The sequence below is a fragment of the Haliotis asinina genome, chromosome 10 (assembly GCF_037392515.1).
Source record: "Haliotis asinina isolate JCU_RB_2024 chromosome 10, JCU_Hal_asi_v2, whole genome shotgun sequence".
NCBI lineage: Eukaryota > Metazoa > Mollusca > Gastropoda > Lepetellida > Haliotidae > Haliotis > Haliotis asinina.
In genome coordinates this window covers 54,744,007-54,767,355 of record NC_090289.1, presented here as the reverse complement: position 1 = coordinate 54,767,355, position 23,349 = coordinate 54,744,007, and the positions used below count along the sequence as shown (strand labels likewise).

Here is a 23,349-nt window from a genome sequence, read left to right as displayed (position 1 = left end):
GTATAGACACCTAGTTTGGGACGCTCATCTGTTACGCCAACGCGCTTGTCTAAAGAGCCTACACTTTCAAACGCCTTCGTAGATCTTTGTGACCCGGACGCCTTATGCCATCCAGAAGTTCAGAGGCTTCTGCGGTCCCTCTTGACGCCTGGCGCAGCTGTGCTTCCTACCTCGTCACCAGCGCCCTTACCAACGTCATCGCCCACGTCTTTATCTATGTTTTTTCCGACAACAGCGCCTAGACCTACACCAGCGCCCGTGCTTACACCATCGCTTATCCGGAAGCCAGCGCCTGTACTAACGTCAGCGCCGATCTTGTTACCGGACCCTGCTCCTGCGTCTACTCCTTGTTGTATACCCAGGCTGTCTCATACGCTCTCTAGAGAGGAAGTGTTGCAACGCCAGTTGGATGAAGAGCGCGCACGGTGCTTAGAGGCTGAGCACTCTCGGCACAGGTCACGGTCCAGTTCCCCGAGGGGTCGGCGCTCCCGTTCTCCGCATCGTAGCCGGCATCGGTTCCCATTCCCCACTGCGCTCTTTAGAGGAGGACTCACGTTCGGGCACAAGAAGTAGATGTCGTGTGCGTTCCCGTTCAAGGTCTCCGCGGCACTACTCTAGGTCTCAGCGTTCGCGATCACCGGAACCACAGCGGATTTCCTTCAAGGATTCTGCTGCTAGGAGTTCTTCTACCTCCACTCAGCGACGGGAATCAACCTCTGTTTCCTGGGAGGATCACGAGGAGTTCTTTTGTCCAGATTATGAGGAAGAAATTGGCAATGATGGTGATGGTGATAGCACCTATCTACCCCTAGCTGCCGTCTTTGAATGGATAGCTGATAGACTACCGGACTGTCCTTCACCCTCCGCTGATTCAAGCAACCCGGCGGCGATTCACCTGTCTCCCAAGTTACCCATCCCGCCTCATCCCATGGTGGCGGACGCTGTTGCTCTTATAGACTCGAACTTCACCAAATTATCTTTGAATCCGACTATCAAGGCTTCCAAGTCAAAGAAATCGGACTACAAGGTTCACAGCCTGGACTCCGCCCACAACGGGGCTGTGCAGGATGACTCTCTCAAGCGTCTGTCAGGTTCCACACAGTGTTCATATAGAGTTCAGGACTCGAAGTTGGCGGCTTTTGACACTGAACTGAAACATGTGCTCAAGCCTATATCAGCACTTGCGTCAGCCACTTCCGGACGTGCAGCACAAGCCCCAGGGATGTGCCATCTACACACGGTCGAGGCATGGGCAAGTGCCCCTACTCTGGCCTCTGAAGCCAATGACATCTACGACTGGGATCTCCCACTCCCAGTCGTACCAGTTCATCCGACCCCTGTAGGTGGGAGACAAGGGGTCTTCTGGGCCAATTGGACATTCATGGGAGACCCGTTCGTGTGCAAGATCCTGAGGTCCGGCTACAAACTACCGGACCTCCGCCGCTGACTACCGCTCCCCAGTCGCGTGTGTATTCGATAGATCAACAGGTACTTCTAAAGAAGAACATCAACATCTTGTTAACGAAATGTGCTATAGAGACAGTGCTAGAGCCCCATCGCTCCCCGAGGTTCTACTCACCCATCTTCCTGGTACCCAAGAAAGGTGCCACCAAAATGCGAATGATTCACAACATGGCGACTTTCAACAGCCTGTATCTGGCCGAACCCCCGCATTTCCGGACGACATCACTGGAACAGATCTGAGCCAAGTTGTCACCCGGAGGTTGGATGGCCAGTCTAGATTTGCAGGATGCATACCTGCACGTCCCCATATTTCCACATCACAGGAAGTTCCTGCGTTTCATATTCAACGGAGTACATTACCAGTGGCAGTTGCTTCAGTTTGGAGTTTCTAGGGCCCCGTGGCTTTTCACTCGGATCACGCTGCCTGTCACCCGATTTCTGCAGCTCACGGGAATAGATTTCAATCCATACATCAACGATTGTTTTCTGAATCATTGCAATCCTCAGTTGCTACGCAAAAAGTTGGACTTCTCCACCCGCCTGCTACATCAACAGGGGTGGATTATCAACACCGAGAAGTCGCCAACGTGAACACAGGAGCTGACCTTCATCGGGGCGTTATTCCTGACCTGGCTCAATCTTATCAGGGTTCCTCCCTATCGATGGCAGAAGATTCTCGCCTTTACAGATCAAACCCTGTCTCTACCTTTGACCCTCATAGAGTGGCAGTCTCTGTTGGGTCTATTGATGTCAGCGCAAGACCTCACTCTCAGAGGACATCTTATGCTGTGCCCATTACAGAGGTTTCTATTACCGTTTATCTGGGAGAACGACCTCCAGTCATCGTTTCTTCTACCTCAGCACCTGCATCGGTACCTCAGGTGGTGGACTGTAGAATCAAACGTCTGCGACTTCAAACACGACCACGAGATGTTTGTAGACGCATCCCAGGTAGGGTGGGGTGCTCACTTGAACGGCCAGACAACCTCAGGGTTGTGGTCAGACGCCGAAAGGGAGTGGCATATCAACAACCTGGAGATGCAGGCGGTCATCCGTCATTGGTTATGGGCTCTAGCAGGCTCCAGGCTCCTGGTGGCATCAGAGAACTCCACAGTCATGTTTGTGATTCGCAACCAGGGTACGACCAGATCCAAACAACTTATGGACCAAATGTTCCTCTTAGCGGATCTGTTGGACAGCAACGGTATTGTGGTCGCGGCCCGTCACATTGTCGGTTGCAAAAACATCTTGGCAGACGCTCTGTCGCGCCCTGTCAGACCATCCCGACGGAGTGGATGCTCCATCTGGACGCATTTCGCCAGATCTGCTGTCAACACGGGAGACCCCTGGTGGATCTCTTCGCCACCAGTTTCCACCACCAGTTACCAACGTCTGTGTCTACCCTGCCGGACCGGCAGACGTGGGCAGTCGACGCGATGTCTCTGTCATGGGAAGGTCTGGACGTGTACGCGTAACCTCCGCCAGTCCTTCTCACAGAAGTAATCACCAAAATCAGACAGACGCAGAACCCGCGTCCCTATATGACGACACATGGCACTCTTTCGAGAGTTTTTTCACACAAAGATCTCAAGATCCTATGGCAGCATCTCCTCAGTTTGTGGCAAAGTTCCTTCTCTTTCTACGGAACTCTAAACATCTCAGAGGCAGTACCTTCGGGACCTATCTGTCGGCATTGAATTCTGTCCTTGCAATCAAGTCGGATAAACAGATCTCCAAGGTACCAGAACTCATTGTGCTTCTCAAGGCCTTCAAGCTGGAAGACCGGAACGTCAAGTTTCGTCATCCAGCATGGGATCTTAATGTCGTCCTGCCGTTTGAGCCGTTAGAAGAAGCTTCCTTCGAGCACCTATCTAAGAAGACAGCCTTCCTACTAGCATTGGCGACAGCAGCTAGAGTCAGTGCGATTCATGCTCTTGACGTCACACAGGCCCAGACGAGTTCATTTGGGTCTGCTATGGGACTTTGTTGCTAAGAACCAGCTCCCCGGGCAGCCCAACAGATTGTTTTCCATTCCTCCATTGTCTGCAGTCCTGGGTCATCATGACTTGGAGGAGGAGCTGCTATGTCCAGTCAGAGCTCTGAGATGTTATATTAAAAGGTCGGCCTCTAAGAGACGGTCATGCAAAAGGCTATTCATTCCATTGCTTCAACTTGCAAATGAGAGTTAAACAGGAACACGATTGCCCTTTGGCTCAGATCTACGATCCTGGCGGCCTACGACGACAAGCACTTGCCTCATCCGGCAGCGAATAACCCGCACGAGATCAGGGCTCCGGTGTCTACAATGGCCCTCCATCGGAATTGCACTGTAACGCAGATCATGGAGGGCTGTTTCTGGAAGTCATCAACTGTCTTCGCTTCCCACTACTTGAGGGACCTGGCAGTTGAAGACGTGCAGGGATTACCGTCACTTGGTCCACTGGTGGACCTGACTGTCCGCCCATTAGGTAATAATGCTGTTACTTGCCTTTGGTCTTAAGATTAACCTCACCCTCAGGGTGCGTCGGTTTTTCTTTGGAGTTAAATTGGGATACTCTTTGTCCTGTTTCCAGGTGTTGTCCTGTGACCGTTGGCATTTGTTTCCCGGGTTCTCCTGATGCATGTGCACTGTTTGCTGACGGATGGTCCTCCAGAGTCCACACCACCATCCATCTGTCGAAGCCATATGCATAAGACCTATGGTAAGGTAAGTTAAAAATTTATTAAAATCTAAATATTTTAGATATTTAAATACTTACCTTACCATAGGGCAGTGACTTCCTCCCAACGCTGGATGCTCCTCCCCACTTTGGACTCTTCGGACGTTCCTGTTGGCGGTAAAAGTGAATTTTGGATTCTGCGCGCTTGCGCGAGTGGAGAGATCACATCACTTCCGTGACTACATTCGTAGATTACATGAGGTAACAATCGAGGGGATGACAAATCAACGACTGTATGGTAAGGTAAGTATACCATCCAGGCATCAGAAAAAATACACTACTGGGATATTTTGTTGCAATCACATAAGGAATACCATGGATATTTTTAAGTAACGGCATGTGATGGGCATCCGGTCCCCTCACTTTTTAGGGTGAAGATATTCTGCTAATGTGGACAGGAGCCCAGTCCCTTTGTCCGTCACGGTCGAGAGAGCAGATGCTGACCAATTTGCTGCTTGGTTTCGTAATTAGACCGCCGGGGAGAAGCATTATTCGCTCCGCATCAGTGTCCCTTTAAGGGTGAAATGGTACATTCTCACCACGGTATGGTACGTATTGCAGTACAAGGCCTTTGGTTTGGTTCGTTTCAGTTTGGTATACTAGATAATCATAATGCAGAAAACAGACCTAAAAGTGCCAAACTAAACCTTGACATTGTTTAATATCATGGAAAAAATTAACCATAATCTTTGTTATTTTGAATGAACAAAACTGTCATTATATGAATTATATCAAATAAATTAAGTGAATTAGCACAACACATAAGAACTGTATAGCAAATGGCAAGTGATCCTTCGCACATTGTTCATAATAGCATGTATTCCAGATCTCATGTGAGATCACTCAGTCTGACAACAGTTTAGCTGAATGATCACGTCTTGACCCAGTGTCAGGTGAAGTCATCACATTCATAGCTGACCAATTGCCGAAACATGGAGGTGTAATCTGATGTGTATCAAATAGGTCATTTTGTTACTGTAGTATGAATGAATTATTGGCGCTGGTAATGTTTTTTAATTGATTGGATTAAAAAATCACACTAATATGAGCTGTAAAATTAAACACTGATTATTCAGTATGTCGAATTATAATTACATTTGCACAAGACTTAGAATTCATTCGATCTTAATTCCAATGAGCTATCTGTTGAACATTAATTCAATAAAAAGTATGAAATCTCAGACATGTATAAACTTTTAATATCTGCGATACTAATTTCAAGATTAAAAATGGATTTACTGAGAACATATGAGAGTTTTGCCACATCATGTGACAGAACTTACCTTTCGATATAATATGTTCTCAGTAAATCCTGTGTTCATGTTCTACATGATGCTTATTCATAAAAAGTGTGTGGTTCTGAGAACATTACGAAATTAGGGTTGATGTCTTGCTGACTTGTAGATCTAGGTAGACGACATTCAAGGCAATTCCAAACTTACTTAAGAGGAAAATGGCTGCCATCTACAAATGCATAGACTTGGGCAACATGATTCAATTTGTAGACCTTTCAGAAAAGGTATAAAAAGTTTTTTAAAATGATGGTATGAAAACCGAAAATACAAAATTTTTGGATTCCATACTGAACCGAAGGCCAAATACAGTGGTTCCAATAATACCACGGTATACCATTTCACCCCTTCTTGCTGTGTACAGTATTTCAGTATCCACAGAACTATGACTGAGGTCATATGAAACTTAAATAAGAGGTAGCTTTGAGGTCGCCATAACAATAGATTATTCTGTGTCTACTGACATTTGTGTCCAGTAACTTCAAACTTTTCCTATACCAGTGTGCGAAAAAATTCCATCAGACCACCCAATATGAGCAAGATTTCAGACGATCTGAATTTACAGCAAGTCACAGCCCAATGGTCTGGTCAAAATGTACCAAACATGTTCCAATATTAATACTAATATTCTCTGGATTTTCTGGTCTGGTTAAATCCATTTTGGGCATATAACATTTTGAAGTCTGGGTTTTTGTCTTATTTCATACACTGCTTAATATCACTGTCTATTATTGGCCCAGTTATTGGCAGAGTCAAGATAAGTCCTCTACTGTTGCCTTACCATACTCTGTGCTGTACCAGGCTGATAACAAGCGACAGGCCCTGGAGGAGACCAAGGACTACACCACCCATTCCCTGGCCAGCGTGGCCTACCAGATCCACACCCTGGCTGACAACTTCCTCAAACTGCTGGACTTGCAGCAGACCCAGCTCTCTGGGATGGAATCTAGCATTAACCACCTGTCACAGGTAACACATCAGCTGTTGGTGATTGTAGTTCTAGCAGTCCAGCATCGATCATTTGTCACAGGTAACACATCAGCTGTTGGTGATTGTAGTTCTAGCAGTCCAGCACCTACCACCTCTCACAGGTAACACATCAGCTGTTGGTATATGTACAGTGGAAGCTGTCTGAACAGGCACTCATTGGGAATGAAGAAACAAACCGTTTTAGACAACGTGCCAGATTGTAGCCACAGATGGGACTGAGATTTTATGCCAATGTTGACTACTTGCCAGATTGGACAGATGCCAGTTTTGACAGATTCAACTGTAGTTCTAGCACTAGTAGCAGGTAGTTTGCATGTCGTGTTTGATTCCCCACGTGGGTACAATGTGTGAAACCATTTTACTTTGTAAAATTCCATGATCTTGTGGGAGTAAAAGGGGGCTAAAACTGGAGTAACTATCATGACTATTCACACACCCACTCTAAGAAATTGGGAATGATTGTTCTCCTTCTGCAGATTGTAAACATACACAAAGAGAAGGTAGCCAGACGAGAGATTGGTGTTCTCACAACCAACAGGACTTCAATGAGGAATGTTGGAACCAAGAACGGCATTATATTCCCAGAGCAGGCTGAACGTCCGGTGAAATATCAACGTAAACCTGTGGATTACACAATACTGGACTCTACTGGACATGGAATCAAGGTACAGTGGACTCTGTATATATTCTGTATATTGTGGATTCCAACATATATTTGGGGTTCCAGCAACTTGCTTCTATATTATCATCATTTAAACATTGAATTATCCAACATCTGTACATGATCTCCAGATATTTAGTTGTGTAACAAAGCCAGAAAGTCACAAACTATTTGATGACTGATTTATGTTATTTATTGTCTATCATGTCTGTACCTGGGTGAGTAAATATTCTGCAATTTCTGTGAAGTATCCTTGCTATTAGTTTGTGCAAGATTGCTGATGCAGCAGTATTTGATCACTCCCTCATTCTTGTTTCTTCCAATGTAGACTCCGTCTTCGGCACCCATGAACAGCCGCCCCCCTTCCATAGCAAGTCAGGGCTCCTCCCACGCTCCCACCACCAGACCCCCTACGCCACCCATTGCACGGTCAGGTTCCATGTCAGGGGGCTCAATTTCAGGCGCTTCTACATCAGGGACAATCTATGGAACCCTGGGACGAAGCCATTACCGGACAGTTGCTCCTCCAGTGGCTCCACCATCTGTCCCAGTTACCCAGCAGTATGCAACAGGCCAATCCCAGCATGGCCATAGGGACAGATATGAAATGCTGTATGCCCCCAGCGTAATGGGTACTGTCCACTCACCCCCACCCCTTGGAATGGCACGTCCCACATCAGATAGGGTATCCTACCATCGTGAATCCACAGGTGGTAAGTTGATATTAGTTTGCATTTATGAAGATATGATTTTGTGGTGAATTTTACAAGAATCTTGTCATGGAAAGCTAAAATGGAAACTCATGAAAGCATTTTTGTTCAAATAGTGTATTAACCAGCAATCTTGTTATAGACATTCAGTTTCAGTTGTAGAACATGCTGTGGTCACAGGTTACTTTCAGTGCCTTGAAGGTCCAGGGCCACTCTTTACAAAGTGGTTGTGCTGGTACAAATGTCACAAGTCTCATATTCTTCAATCCATTTTTATGCCCCCTGCCATATATGCCTGGGACATAATAGGGTTACCCTCCATGTCTCTGTGTACGAAACAGGGAATGTACTCATCCACTTCTCAAAAAATGCTCTGTGGAATTCAGTGAACTTATACATGGGTTTTCTTCGAAATGGTGTGCATCTCGTATTTTGTTTTTGCATTTCATTGCTTGTTGGGGTTTTTTGTTTTGTAAGTTTGGAGGCATTTGAACAAAGATACACTTTATTGAATTTCTCTTCTCAAAAACTACTTTATGGAATTCAGTGAACTTATACATGAGTTTTCCTGAGACTCTAAAGGTGTCTTTCTCACTTTTAGTTTTTGCATTTTGTTAGGATTGTTTGTAAGTTTTGAGACATTTGAACTTAAGCACATTTTGCTGAATTTCTCTTAAGATGATACTGAAATAAGGAATTAAGTCTATTCACTTCTCTACAAGAACTGTTCTAAAGTATTGATTAAGCTTATACATGTGTTTCATTTGGACTGGAAAGGTGTGCATCTCACAGTTGCATAGATGTTTATTGAACTTGTTTAATAGAAATTAATCACCGGAGCACACTCAGTGTATGGATGCTTCCTACAGCAGCAGGGGCGCCTGTGTCCCTGGGCACAATTATGTCTTGTTTACTGATTAGCTTGTATTATATGTAATTTGTGACAGCTGTATTTTTTGTGGTTTTCTTTTCTGTTCCCTGTCAATGTTTAATGTGTAACATCTGTTTATAATGATGTCTTGTTAACACAGCTCCCTTTTCGTACATGGGTAACCAGATTGCCAGTAGGCTGGGTGAGACTGCATGAGAATGAGTTCTCCAGTGTAATGCATGATCATGTGTCTTAATGGTCCATAGTCAGCTTTGTCTTTAATCATTGATGTGACACCACAATGGCTCCCAATGTAGAACATTGATGGTGGCCAAACTATTTATTTGCTATAGATCTCCATGCAGAGTTATGTCCCTTTGGCATGTCAGGTACCAGTGTTTGTTTTTTATTGCTGCACTCAGCTATTTTCCATCTAATGTGATGGCTGATTGTAAGTAATTAAGTGTGGACCACACAATCAAGTGACGGATGAGTGTATGTCTGTGCAACAGGGATAAGATGACATGCATCAAAAGAGTCAGTGTAGACAATCCCATTTTCCCTTATCCTGACTCATGCTTATTGCTTATCTCCTCCTCCTTGGCAAAGGTAGTGGAATACCTGAAATCCCTTGAAGTTCCCTTCCAAAAGAAGCAGACGTGAAACACACTCTCCTACCGGGAGCCTCCATTTTCCTGCCAAAACAGTCACATGACTAACCATGCTTGTCACTCTCTCCTCATCGCCTCACAAGGTCGGCTGGAGGCACCTGGGGTCCCAAATACGGTGATAAGTCTTTGAATTATTTTGGTCCTTCAACTAAATTTGCGGTATTTGGCTTATGTATATGCATCATAATTTGTTGAATTTGTGATAATTTTGTGTTTATATGGCACATGCTTGCAGTGTAGATTACTTCTGTCAGCTGTTGACCCACACTTAGTTTGTCTGGCGTGTAAGCCCATCTGTTCTTCCACTGTTCGCTGTGAATTTTGCCACAGTTTACTTTATATGTTCGTTCTGTTCATAGACATGAGAGGGACAGGCTTTCATTAGTCATGTCTTTAGCCTCGGGATAACCATTTGTCATTAACCACTGAAATTCATCATTCTAGTGACCAGTTAGGCATGACTCTAGGTCTATGGCTTGGTTCCAGTGAGTCAAATAGACCACAGAAGACAACTTCAACTGAGATGGGGTTGTCGCAGCCTAAGAAGTTTAGGTCATCGTCATCGAAGACGAAGTCATCTTCAACGAAGACGTTGCTGAATCAACATACTTCGACAACGAGATCATCCCTCTGCAGGAACGACATATCTACGAAGAGCCATCAATGATTCTACAGAACGAGCTGACTAGATTGACTCTGACTGCATCGTCACCTGAGCCCTTGCGAGAGTCGTCAAACTACACAGACTCCATCAGCAGCCTGGGTCACCGCATCGGACAACTCTACGAGTCAGATGTCACTACGTACAACTCAGCCTTTCAATGTCGGCACCTTCATGCAGCAGTTCACCACGCACACGATGAGCTTGATTGAGTGTCGTTTGAAGAACAACAGAGACTACAATCTTCAACTGCACTCCTGAGGATGAAGAGGCATCATATGCACGTACATGCTCAAGGAGGTCTTCACCATCATCTTTGTCATGCCGTTGCAGTCCAGAGATCCATCCATGTACTCATCAAGAGGGTGCACCACAGGGGTGAGTGCACTCACACTCACATGACTGCGCTCGCTTGAATGAGGACACTCTCTGGGGTGAGTTCACTCACAGGTCAACTTGTCAACATAGAAAATCTTCATCAGTCTCCCCAGTTTGTTGAAGGCACCGTTAGCACTCAGACCCAGACTCTCATAAGAAGGGTCAGCGACATTGGTCGAATACATCCCTCTCATGGAATGATGGAGACAGATATTACCGATCGTTTTCTCCGGAGGAAGCCCTCTTCTCGGACTCTGAAGTCACGTCGTGGATCATGAATGGTTTGGACTTAGTCTCGACATCTAAGGACTCCAAAGAAGCCAACACTTATAGGATGAAGTATGAGGACATTGACATGTTAATGTTTCTGCCAATAGCTTTGATATCTACGATTCCTGAGACATTATCTGCGGCCTTCAAGTCAGCAACCGAGTTTCAGCAGTAACATATGCCACCTTTCAATGTTCCTTGTTTTCCTTTTGCACCATATGGAGCCCTTTATCAGAGCACCAGATGTAGACGATTCATACAAGATCATCAGTAGCGCCTGCAACAGATCTTACAACTTAATGAACAAGCGACTTGCTCAGCTTGACACCACTACGAGACCTACCTTTTTCAGACTAGCTCAATCTAGAGCCATCAACGAGACTCTTATCTCCAACTTCAGCAACCCTGCCATCGAGGAAGGGAGAATGATCCTGTCAGCGCTTGTCACTCAGAAGATGGATCAGCAATTTATGTCCGAACACCTCGCCTCAGCTACTGCGGGATTGAATCTACTTCATTGAAACAAATCTCAAGCTACAAACCCACACCAAATAGTAGAGCGAGTCCCTGATTGGATGTTATAGATGCACGTTAAAAGAGCTGGGAATAATAAAAAGCGCAATCCAATCAGAGACTCGCTCTGCTGCTCGGTGCTGGTATGTAACCTGAGGTTTTTTTTACTTCCGGGCATGTGTCCTGAATTTGTCCGAGAGTGGACGTTAAAACTATTAAAAGCTTTAAATGGAAATAAAATCAGCAGGTAAGTGGTAAGCAAGCTACTTTACAGAGGTCAACGGAGTATAAATTGTGCACTCTTTTCAACAATCAAAGTGTCATAAGCATTTGTCAGACCGAAAACGAGTCGAGGCAAACCGGGCCGCCATTTTTAGTGTCACACCTTTCTATATCTTGCTTATATAGGTCATACTTCCAAATATTTACCAGTGTCGAGCGCCTATGATCCATACAGACAACTCAACAGTGGCCTTCTACATAAACAAAGAAGGGTCAGCAAGGTCTCCAACTCTACTACACCTGACGTTTCTACTCTACGACATGGTCGACAATCTGAATTCTCAAATACAAGCATGACACATACATGACACAGCATGGCAGACGCTTTATCTTGTCCTCTTCATCCATCACCAACAGAGTGAATGCCTCATGAGGAGGCATTTCAACTAATCAGTCAGATGTTCGGATCCTCACAAACAGACTTATTTGCAACAAGGTTCAACAAACAAACCTTTGTATCACCAGTATCAGATCCGTTAGCCTGGGTAACAGACGCTCTCAGTACCCCGTAGGAAGGATTAAACAGGTTTGCGTTTCCCTCCATTGCTGCTACGGAAGGTCATCAAGAAAATCAAACAGACGAAACTGCTACAACTAATTTTGGTCACGCTTTACGGGCCAACGAGACATTGGTTCCAAATACTTATAGAAGAATTGGGACAGCAAGCACTAATACTACCAGATTGGAAAAATCTTCTTGTCCATCCGCACACCAAACAGGCAATCCATCTGCATTCCGACTTCACGTATGGACCGTATCAAAGCCTGTTTAATACACATAGGATACTTGGCGAGGGCAGCGAAAACCGTCACCTTAGCTTTATGGAAATCCACTCGCACCTTATATGATGACAAGTGGAAACCGTTTGAGACATGCACCAGGAAGAAAAAATTCACAGCTATGAAGCCGACGCATCCTCAAATGGATGGCAGAGTATCTATGAAAGGTTCTACATTATCTGCATACTTGGCAGCCCACAGCTCAGTTATCCCCAGGGATCATGCTGACTAAAGTACATGAGCTACTCGCCTTATTATGCTCCTTCAAGTTGGAAGATCAACAACGCAGGTTTAGAGCTCCAGCTTGGGATTTAAACATCGTACTACAACATCTCACAAGTGATGCGTACGAGCAGTTTGACCGGACAACATTAGAACTGCTAACTCAGAAGACGTTGTTTTTACTTGCCTTTGTATGGATGTCAGAAATTCACGCTCTAGACTTCAATCCCACAAGATTTGATTCAAGTCATCAATAGACAGTACATCTTGGTCTAAGATAGAGACAGTAGATCTTGGTCAACTGGATAGACAATTCCACATACTGCCATTATCTTCAATCCTAGGACCTCGTGATACGCAAAACTTATCATAATGTCCAGTCAGAGTGCTGAAGATATATCTCACACATACTAAGTCTAGAAGACAATGTTTCAAGTAGTTACTTATCCCTATATCTACTGAGACGCCTACAGAAGTATCACGCAACACTATCTCAGTATTGATCAGGGCTGTTATACTGAGGGCCTATAAAGCAGCAGGATTGGATCCTCCAAGAGCTTCCAACCCACACAAAGTCAGAGCCTTTGTCTCTATACTAGCTCTGCATGGACATTGCTCGCTATCAGCTATAATGGAGGGCTGCTTTTGGAAATCCAACATAGTGTTTACCAATCATTATCTGAAGGATGCCAAACATCAGTTTGGGCCTCTCGTCGTTGCGCAGCAACTAACGGTTTCTCAAAGGTACTGAGTATATTCACCCATTTATCACGTGACTTGTGGAGACCAGATGATCTGCAGAGTGTATGGTTGGGAGTCCATGTGCACATCTCGAACAGACTAACATGAGTGATTAAGACCCTGTACTCGTAATGAAGATACTTGTACATGAAGGAGGGTTGCAACTAGTCTTGATTTTAATATCTTGACATTTAGTTGAATTAGATACTAGCAGGATGCTAGTTAATCTAGATATCATCACGTTCCAGTCAACGAAGTGTTCTTCAGAAGACAAGTTCAGCTAGATGTGATCCCCCTTGAATTTACAGAGAATAGTGGCCTGACCCACCGCAATTTCCGTCAGATTCTGTAAGCAATTAAGCATGAGTCAGGATAAGAAAAAATATGTAATTTTCTCAGTAAAATTTATATTTTATACTTATCCTGACTGATGACGAAAGCCCTCCCAGCCGCCCCCACTCGGGCACACTGAATTCCAGTAGTCTCGTGTTGGGCAATTTTACTAGGAGAGAGTGACAAGCATGGTTAGTTATGTGACCAGTGTGTCTGGGAAAAGGGAGGCTCCCGGTGGGTGAGTGTATATGCTTCTTTTAGAAGGGAGCTTCAAGGGATTTCAGGTATTCCATTACCAGGGAGAAGGATAAGCAATTAAGCATGAGTAAGGATAAGTATAAAATATCAATTTAATTCAGAAAATGACATTTTTGTCAACTGTAGATGATGTTCATGGATTCATAACTCTGACATGAACGTTTGAATCATTTATTGTGAAGGGAAGGTTCTAGTAATATTGGACCACAATTCTCTTTAGCATGATGGCCCATCCTGTCTTCATCGTTGTTGGTGGCTGTGGACATACACTAGTTTTAGACTATATGTGATGCTACAAGGCTTACTGTACCGTTGTTGCTATGGCAGTATTTAGGTTGCTGCTAGATCTGCATCTGCCCTGTGCTTTTCTCTACTGATATTCCTCTCTAGTATCAGCGTATGTACAGGGATAGACATGACCTCTTGTCTCTCAGTCTGAGACGAGTGAAACTTTAGAAAGACTAGGGGTTTTTTTTAAAAAAAAAAAACACAAGGTGTTTTATGCATCATTAGTCAGAAATTATCTTCATATGACCATACATGTATGTTAGTGGTTAGATAATCAGCATGTCCAGTGGGGTTAGTATTCTTTAATATCATAATATCGGAACATTTTGCCATCTGGGTAATCATGGTATAGTTAAAAACTTGACAACTGTTCTTTAAGTACCAATATACCTTTGTAAACAACTTAGGTGACAATGAGTCTCTCACTTCAACATGGCCTTACCGTAGACTTAGTGCTAAGGTTGTTTTGTAAAACAGACCCCAGGTATATGGGACTAATACTAAAGAAACATTTCATAGCAGAATTTTGTGTAGAGGAATACATCATCCAGTCATTGTGGAATCTTGGTCAGTCTGATATATGTCTTGATAATTCAGCTTTTTGAGCTTGTATTTATAGAGATCTGAGCTACAAATCCAGCTTTTGTTCAATTCTCTGTCATGTCTATGTGTTACATTGCACACTATGATTATAGTTCCTTTCTTTTAAATACTACTCTTAAAGTCTATTCTGCTGCATGAAAATTCATTTCCTTAGGATAATCTTTGGTAAGGTCTAATGTACAGGAAAGTTGTTCTGACAATACAGTATTATTAATGGTAGGAGTAAACAGGTATAGAGGTAGGATGAATACAGTTTCATGATGGGTAGGATGGAGACTGATGTACTGGTAGGTATAAGTAATGGTGGTTAATTGCATCTTATTCTTAACATTCTTATTCTTAACAAGAATGATTAAACCCGAGTTTAATGTCCAGCAATGCTTGTTACTGTAGTTATGTTTGCAGTTGTAAAGCTGTTTAGTATACCTTGCTTAATGCTTATATATGCTAGTATTAGCACTAGTAAACCAGCTTGCCTGGTACAGGGGTGTATGCTTGCTGCATGTTGTGTTGTCATGGTTACAGATGTGCCGCTGCCTCCTCCCCCTCCATCCCTGGACCATGATGGGCAGAATGCACTCACTTCAACAGGTCGGCATGACCCCACGCTAATGTTCCCACTCATTACCCTGTCTCCCCATGTCCCTTTTCGCCCCTTTTGCATTTGACCTGTTTGATCACAGAGTGGTAAGTTCTTACATAGATGTGCGTCCCTGAGATCAGTGCTTCTAGTAACTATGTAAATGTGCTGGGTCAGCACTTCTTTCTGGCACATACTAGTATGTAGAGAGTTCCACAGTCAGATATTCAGCTTCTGAAGGATGAAAGTTTATTACTTTCAGCAAGTTTATGGTGGAGTGATTTTCGGAGATGTCACTTTAGGCCATGTTTAGTATCCTCACATAGTGATATGTCTCGCAATGTTTGAATCGAGGAACAGTATGTACTGTGACATTTGACTCACAATGTATTGAGATGATGTTTGGCTTGTAGTACACAATGCCAATGCTATTTCAGCTGACAAAATGGGGTTGCTATCAACAGACTTGTGCCAAACACCCTGTTGACAGGGCAGCATAGTTGTTAGGCAGGGAATTTAGGATATGTTGGGGTTTTAATGTATGATTACTAATTTATTTATACAGTATATTAGGACTGTAATGCTAAACCAGTTTTCAGTAATTCAGTGTTGCTACTAATTAGAACTGCATAATACTGAATATGAAAATATTTTAATGCAAAAATTATGCAATAATTCTAGTCTTTGAAAACTAAAAAAAATTAGGCTAGATACAAGTGTCCCAGTAGTCTTAGGTGTACTTTTGATGTGCTTATGGTTGTGGGATTTTAACATAAGGCTAAGGTTGGCCTTGACCTGGGTTGTCTGCACCATATCTGTGCTAGTCTCAGACGGATGTGACATTCTGATTGTGATGACTTTTCTCATGACTTTTCTTTCTTACCGCAGTAGTGTCGCCACCCCCACCCCCTCCTCCAGAGGCTGCATTAGAGTATGGCTATGGCAGCGATCCACCTCCACCACCCCCAGAGTTCAGTGACACAGACAGTCAACCTCCTCCACCCCCAGAGGATCCCTACATGGAGACGGGACCCCAGCTCACCACACAGCCGGACTGGATCCCAAAGCACTATATGGAAAAGGGTAAGTATTCACACACTGTTCTATCATTGATCTGATGGTAGTCTTCATAAAAGTCTGGATCATCTAGTTATGATCTCGATGATCTTTTGAAGTTCTGATGATCTCGTCTTGATTGAGAGTTCCCCTGTCCCAAATGCTTAAACTTATCCTGTCACTTTATGCATTTTCTCTTTTTCTTGTGATCTTGGAGTGGAAATGACCTCAAACAAAGTTTTCAGCCTCAAACACACCGTAGTTCAGTTTAGTGGTTCCATCAGCTCATGCTCAAGTTGAGAGTGTGACTCCCAGCTGCCTTCATGCTCTTTCTTGTCACATTAAGGTGGTGATCCTAAGTTACAGATAGATTTTTTCTGTAGTTTACTGACTTGGATACTTTTGTCAGTTTTTAAGTTGTACATTAATTTGGAAAGGATTATGGAACTTCGGAAGAGGAAAGTTTCTGGAGGAATCTTTCGTCATTTGACCGTCTCTTTAAATCTTGAGAAGCTACATCTTTTCTTTCATATAAAGGATTGCGATTAAAAACTTTGAGTAGAAGAGTTTGGTCATCTTCCAGCAAGAAGAGAACATCCAAGAATGCACATGGATGTTCCCAATTACCAGTCTTTGCCTAAGACAACATCTACACAGCATCTGATGTTGATCTCCACATAAGCATTGATGTTTAATCCAAGCTTCCATTGTCAAGTTCTCCTATTCCCACATCCATGCTATCACCAGAGTGATTGAAGTTTCCTTTTCACTGATCCCTAGCCTGGTTTCAGCCCAACCCCGGATAATCTCAGCCTTTGTCCCATTCTCAGTATTTGAAAACCCGTTCAGTATTATCTGCATCTCTGGAATACCAAGATCATTCCCAGTTCAATCGGTAGATCTATCATCACAAGACTGTTGTGGTCTTCACAAGTGTCTTCACTCCTGCCTCTTCAGCTCCCACAGTAGAAGTGTCACACACCACTATGGCATGCTGGATATGTGGTGATACTCAATGCTTTCAGTCCAAGTATGGCAACAATCAATGTAGATAGAAAATGTGCTTGAACAGTCACATCATCTTTTACTTCGTTGTCTAAATACAAGAATAAATGATGATAATTTGGAACTGACCAACCAGCTGTTGGTCACAGGCTGTAAATAATTCATAAACACTTCAGACAAGCCTGGAAGTGGAGTATAAATTCAAATGCTACTCCTCATGGGCAAGATTTGATGCTTTCCTGTCTGATGTTCTAGGCCTGTCTGTGAGTGAGCTATGTTTGGATAAAAGAGGATTAGTGGATGTCATAAGATGTTAAACAGAATGCTACTTGAACCATCCCATCTTACATTCCCTGAGTGTCTATGGTTCATGCTTTTGAAGAACACAGTAGCTAGAACTGAGGTTATGGGGCCAGCTGGAATTGACACAAAGCAGTGGTGCCTGGCTTTTAGCCCTATCAATTGTCCTTTGTTGACTGATGTGGTGAGAAATGACTCAGGATGGCACATTCCTGGCTAGTTTGTTCTGAGTGTCACTAAAGGGATATATGGAGCAGCTCATCACAAGTCAAGGCTGTGATGTGAACTTGAGGCCTGTCAGAGTTGTTGTCTTCCAGCAGACTAGGGTATTTTGGAACTCACTGTCCAACTGTGGGATAAGTGCATAATTTTGAGATAGAGTATGTTTAACATATCATACTTGTCCTGTCTCACAGGATGGACCCCTGACTCACCAACCCTGCTTACAGAATACTGTGATGATTCTAGCTCTAAGTTTAGAGAATGAACACAATGAGGAGTGACTTGTTCGACCAGAGCAAGACACTTGCTTTGTGTGAGCTCATGATGGCTGTCCACAACAACTGGTGTGTTCGGAAGAGCTGTTAGAAGAAGCTGAAAACATTATTTCAGGTCATTTATACTCCAAGGTTATAAAAACAAGAACAATTATTTTTTTCTCCCTGTTACTGTGATATGTGATTATAAAATATTCTTTTCGATCTTCAGTTATAGCAATCTATGACTACAAGGCAGAGAAGGAGGATGAGCTGACGTTTTCAGAGAACTCGCTGATCTTTGTGCTGAAGAAGAATGAGGATGACTGGTGGGAAGGAGTGATGGATGGGCAGCGTGGCCTGTTTCCATCCAACTATGTGGAACCCTGCATGTAGAACTTGTTACAACACACACTATGCATGTCCTACACAGACACATGTTCCAACAGCTTAGCTCATTCCATTGTGCGGATCCTATTTTTAATGGGCATTAGGCTCAAAATACTTGAACCATGTTATTTTGAATCACTCTGTTTTGTGTACAGTATCAAACAGTCGTTGTATAATGGTGCCTTTTGATGCTGTGAGCATGTTTGAACTTTACAAAAGTTAGGACATGGCACTCGACTCGAGGAAATAGTCTTCAAAGACAGTTTGACATCTAATCAGGCAGGTCAAGATGTTAAGTTCCTTTTCTTCTGGTTAATTTTTCATAATTTGGTTCTGTTCAGATGACCAGATTTATTCATATCCGCCGTTAGATAGGTCCATATGAGAACATGTTGTGATATATCACATGAAGAGTTCTTACACCATCACATTTTTATTTCTTATAATTCCGTTCCTTCAGCATGTCTTTACACAAAATGAAGTGTTCATTTGATTAGATTAGTAATTAGCAGAATGTTTTGTTGGTGCAGTATATTCTGTTCCTGTTTGTGATGTTAAAGGTCACATGCAACGTGAAACACAGCTTTTCAGATTCTGATACCTTTCAGTGTGCACTTACCAAAACAGGTCATCAAAAATGCCAATTCAACCTCTAAAGTTGAAAAAAAAAGGGCGAAGAAAAAAAGCCTGCAACATCAGAGTTCAGAAACGATTCATTAATTTTTCGCCAGCGCTGGGGCATAAAGTAATTGCAACAGCTATACTGCGCTGCGCTCAAAACGCATGTGCAGTGAGTAGTTTCGCAGAGCTTGAAACAGTATGGCTGCCCGGAGTATGAGATCATGAGCAATAGTCTGATCTTGGTTGTGTACACAAACAAGTAAACAATCTACTCCTTACATAAAAAACATGTCTGTTGTGATAAGCGAACTCATTCACAGACAAAGCTTAATGTCTTGTTTATTGACACCTATATGTCAGCCTGTCTGTCTTCTAATGACAATATGCAGTGCACAACTTCAATCACTGACCACATGCAATTTGAAATTAACACCTATGGGGCTTATGAGCCACAAACAAAGAGCTGACTAAGCGTATTGGCAAATGAACCGGTGGCCAATGACAAGGCGTTGTTACACAAGTGCACACCCACCAGCCTTGACTGGGTTAAGTATTGCGACAGCTTTGTTTCAAGGGAGACAAACCCAAGTACAAAATATTGCACATTTGATTTGCAATTATACACTTATAATTTTGTTTGTTTGTATTTTCACAGTGAGCAATGCATTTAATGTCTTGAATAAGTGATAACTCTGTTATACTTATGTTTGTTTGCATGTGACCTTTAATAGAGACATGGTCTGCACCATATACAGATTGTATCACTTTAAGCACCTTTGTACATTGTGACAACAGGAACATAGGAACTTTTGCCATTTTGTATATTGATTGATGTGGAACATATACATGTATGTCCAGTCAAAACATATTTTGTATTATGTCAGTTCTTGTTTCATGTGTTTACTGGTTAAATGGAAGTGCCAATATGTTTTCAAATGAGAACAAATTATTCAGACTTTTTCTCATCAGATGTAGCCATATTTTTGTAAGAAGGAGTTAGTGAGACCATAATGACATAATTTTCCCTGTGCCTTGTCACTTTCTTGCCTTACTCTATTTTGTCATTTGGTTTTGAAACCTTTGTTAATAGAGATGTTCTTGTCTCAGTGCCTAAAGTATGTGCAGGCAATGTACATATTGGACCATTCCAAATATTTTCAGATTTCATTCCAGAAGACCTTCAAAAACTGTGATTATGGTATATTCTCAAGGAAACTGTCTTTGTTATGTTTGTGTGATGGGTGCTAGGGTTTGAGAACCTGACTTATTGTTACTTGTATGTAGATGATGTCTGTATGTGTATACAGGGAGTTATCTATTCATCCCCATATTTGTATCAAAGTAATATATAACAGTGTCTTTGTTCAAGTTATTGAAGGTTATTTAATGCACACTTTTATATCATTTTGTTGAAGTAAAAACTGAAAACAGTCTTAGATTTTACCAGGTGATTTTTCTCTAGCACATTCAAAAAGTGGAAGTTCTTTAGTACTTATATTTACATCATTGCATTGAATGCAGTTGTAACTAAAGAAATTCCTGAAGTTGAATCAAGTGATTTTTCACCAAGACTCGTACTGACTGCTTTGAGTAGCATTTTAGAAGTTGGGAAGTACAGTACAGAACAAACTTATTGTACTTGTGCTGAACCAAGATAAATCTCTAAGTACTTTATCTGTTCTTGTCCTTCCATTTCGACTGCTGATCAGTGTTTGATGTTTGTTATTGGTGTCGTCTGTGGTCACTCAGCTGTGTGTGACTGTGATTCTCAAAGACATCTACAGCCTGTGTATTTTCACCTATACACACCATGAGGCATTGTAGATACTGCTGTGGGTGGAAATAGGCCTCACTTCTCTCATGTGAAAGTGCATTGATGGTAATCTGTCTCAAGGTCACTGTTGCTCACTAGATATTTCCTTGTGTACACCAGGCAGAGCACCTACTGATGCTGGATTGTTTCACCTTTGCGTTTTATCTCAGATTATTTACATTGATCAAATCAGAATAGTTTTCGTTTTGCTTGTACATGTGTTTAGATCTGATTCTGTGTCATTTCATATTTTTGTGTCAAATCTTGTCATATTTTGTGTTATTGTGAGGAAAATACTTTTATGATATCAAATGTTATGTTGATGGAAATACAAAGTTAAAAGTCTTAACAGTAAGGGCAGTGGTAAAATGTCTAATTTCCAGTTAATCTGAAAACATTATAATTTTCTGTTTGTTTATAAGAAATTCTTTTGAACAAGCTCCATCTGTTATTATTTCGTACTTGGATCATCAGGTACCACATTTGCCTTGTGAAAATCATGCACAGCTGCTTCAGTTGCAGAATAAAAAACACATTTTATCATATTTCATCAGTGGCTTGTCAGCCATTGCATTTCCTACCATCACCCTTTGTTCAAGCGGTCACTTGCATGTTGTATATGGTGTATAATGCGCTGAGCTTCATAAAGGGTTTCTTCACATTTGGAAACCCTAATTAAATTAACCGTTAATATGAGAGATATACTGCCTGTTTGTGTTATCTCTATTGATGGTTGGTGTGATGTTTGTGGGGGGAAAGTTTGCTGTGTAGATACATGTGGAATATTTGGTCATAATAAGAGCCAACCTTGGAAGAGGTTCCTATCCCCAGGGTTGAATATAGTCATAACAGATTGCAATTTTCACACTGATGGCTACATATGATAAAAGTTCGGAAGTTATTTTCAAACAGCCGCACACATACAAGAAGTGTCACAGGAACCCATTACAACCTCCTCTTTTCAAATCCGCAATGTTATGTATTCCACATTAGAATTTGTCCCCACATAAATGTGGTAGTGTTTTTTAGGTGACCTTGTTGATTGCATGTTAACGAGTCCCAGTTTTATATATAGACACAAGGTGTTGATCAGTGGATTGTCTGGTCCATACTTCCAGAGCACTGCCATGGTATTGATGATGTCTGAGGTCAGTGTTGACAACTAGCAAATACTTCTCGGTCCCAGATGTTGATGAGAGAATTTTCAGGTATTAATTGTGTAGCTTTAGTGATTCATTGGTACAAGTGTACGATCACACACATTTTGTAGACTTAGTGCAAAGTATTTGGTCATGTATTTCTGGTTTGTTTAGGGTAGTTGGAGTAGCCTAGTGGTTAAAGTGTTTGTTCATCACACCAATGACCCAGGTTTCATTCCCCATATGGGTACAATGTATGAAACTAATTGCTAGTGTCCCCCTGCCCCGATATCGAGGGAATTGTGCTAAAAGCGGCGTAAAACCTACTCAAGCACTCATTCTGTTTTGTTCATGGTGGTTTGGTGAAAATATGCGTGCCTTGATACATTCTTTGTTTACCAGTACAGTCACATAGATATTTTCATATTAATAACATAGTACCATGTGTGCCTCAAGACTGTTGTTCTTGCACATTACTGACTCATTTCACTTTATTCTTTCCTCCCCAACCAGTGTGCATTGACTGAGAGGGGGTTCTACAACTTTATCTCCTTTGGATAAATATGTTTTCTTTCAGTTTTCAAACTCTAATATCAGCTTGAGTAAGTTTTAAAATATACATACTGATTGCTATTTCGCAAATATGTTTTCAGCTCCTAGATCTAACAGTCAGTGGTATCTTCACTTTCTGCTGTTGTTTACATGTGAAAACAGGGAAATTCAAGAAATATGAACTCTACTGGGTTAATTTCACTTAAAAGTTAAAATTTACAGATTGTTTATAAATGATTGGACATGTTAGTTTCATTGTTACTTTTATAAGTATTTCATGTAAGAATTCAGGGGTTGTCTACAGGTTGAAGGTTTATGGAATCCTATTGATTTCTTGTCGTTCTCCTTTACCATAGCCATGAAATAAGACTTGGGTTTCTATAGTGTTTCCAGTGGTGACAGTTGTGTAGACAGCAAGGATAATACAGCTTCTACTTTGCATCTGATTACGAACAATATTTTTGTTTTCATATATTATGCAGTATTACTTGTACTTGTGCTCTTCATTATCACATTGAGAATAAAATCATGTTGAATGAGTTCTTGCCTTATGTCATTCTTTGATCATATAATCAATGATTGCCAAGAAAATAACCTGGGTCTGCAATTGAGTCGTCAAATTGTGACAATATGAAGTGGCATAAAATCAGACAAAAGATACCAAACACCGGGCTCCCAATCAGACAGTGTAGCAACACCCCAAAACACG

At 42.2% G+C, this 23,349-nt stretch overlaps 1 protein-coding gene across 3 annotated transcripts in view; it reads left to right on the top strand.

Annotated features, from left to right (window-relative positions):
* Positions 1–23,180, top strand: part of LOC137297600 (abl interactor 1-like) — a 30,330-nt gene extending 7,150 nt beyond the window's left edge. The window contains exons 2-8 of one of the 3 annotated variants that reach the window (XM_067829451.1): positions 6,278–6,445; positions 6,943–7,131; positions 7,456–7,840; positions 8,869–8,910; positions 15,234–15,299; positions 16,177–16,371; positions 18,358–19,185. In XM_067829451.1, coding sequence (XP_067685552.1) covers positions 6,278–6,445; positions 6,943–7,131; positions 7,456–7,840; positions 8,869–8,910; positions 15,234–15,299; positions 16,177–16,371; positions 18,358–18,521 — 1,209 coding nt within the window. In that variant the 3' untranslated portion in view covers positions 18,522–19,185. Of the gene's footprint in view, positions 1–6,277; positions 6,446–6,942; positions 7,132–7,455; positions 7,841–8,868; positions 8,911–15,233; positions 15,300–16,176; positions 16,372–18,357 lie in introns of all 3 variants that reach the window. The other 2 variants (XM_067829452.1, XM_067829453.1) reach the window with 2 other exon arrangements.
* Positions 23,181–23,349: the final 169 nt, after the last annotated feature.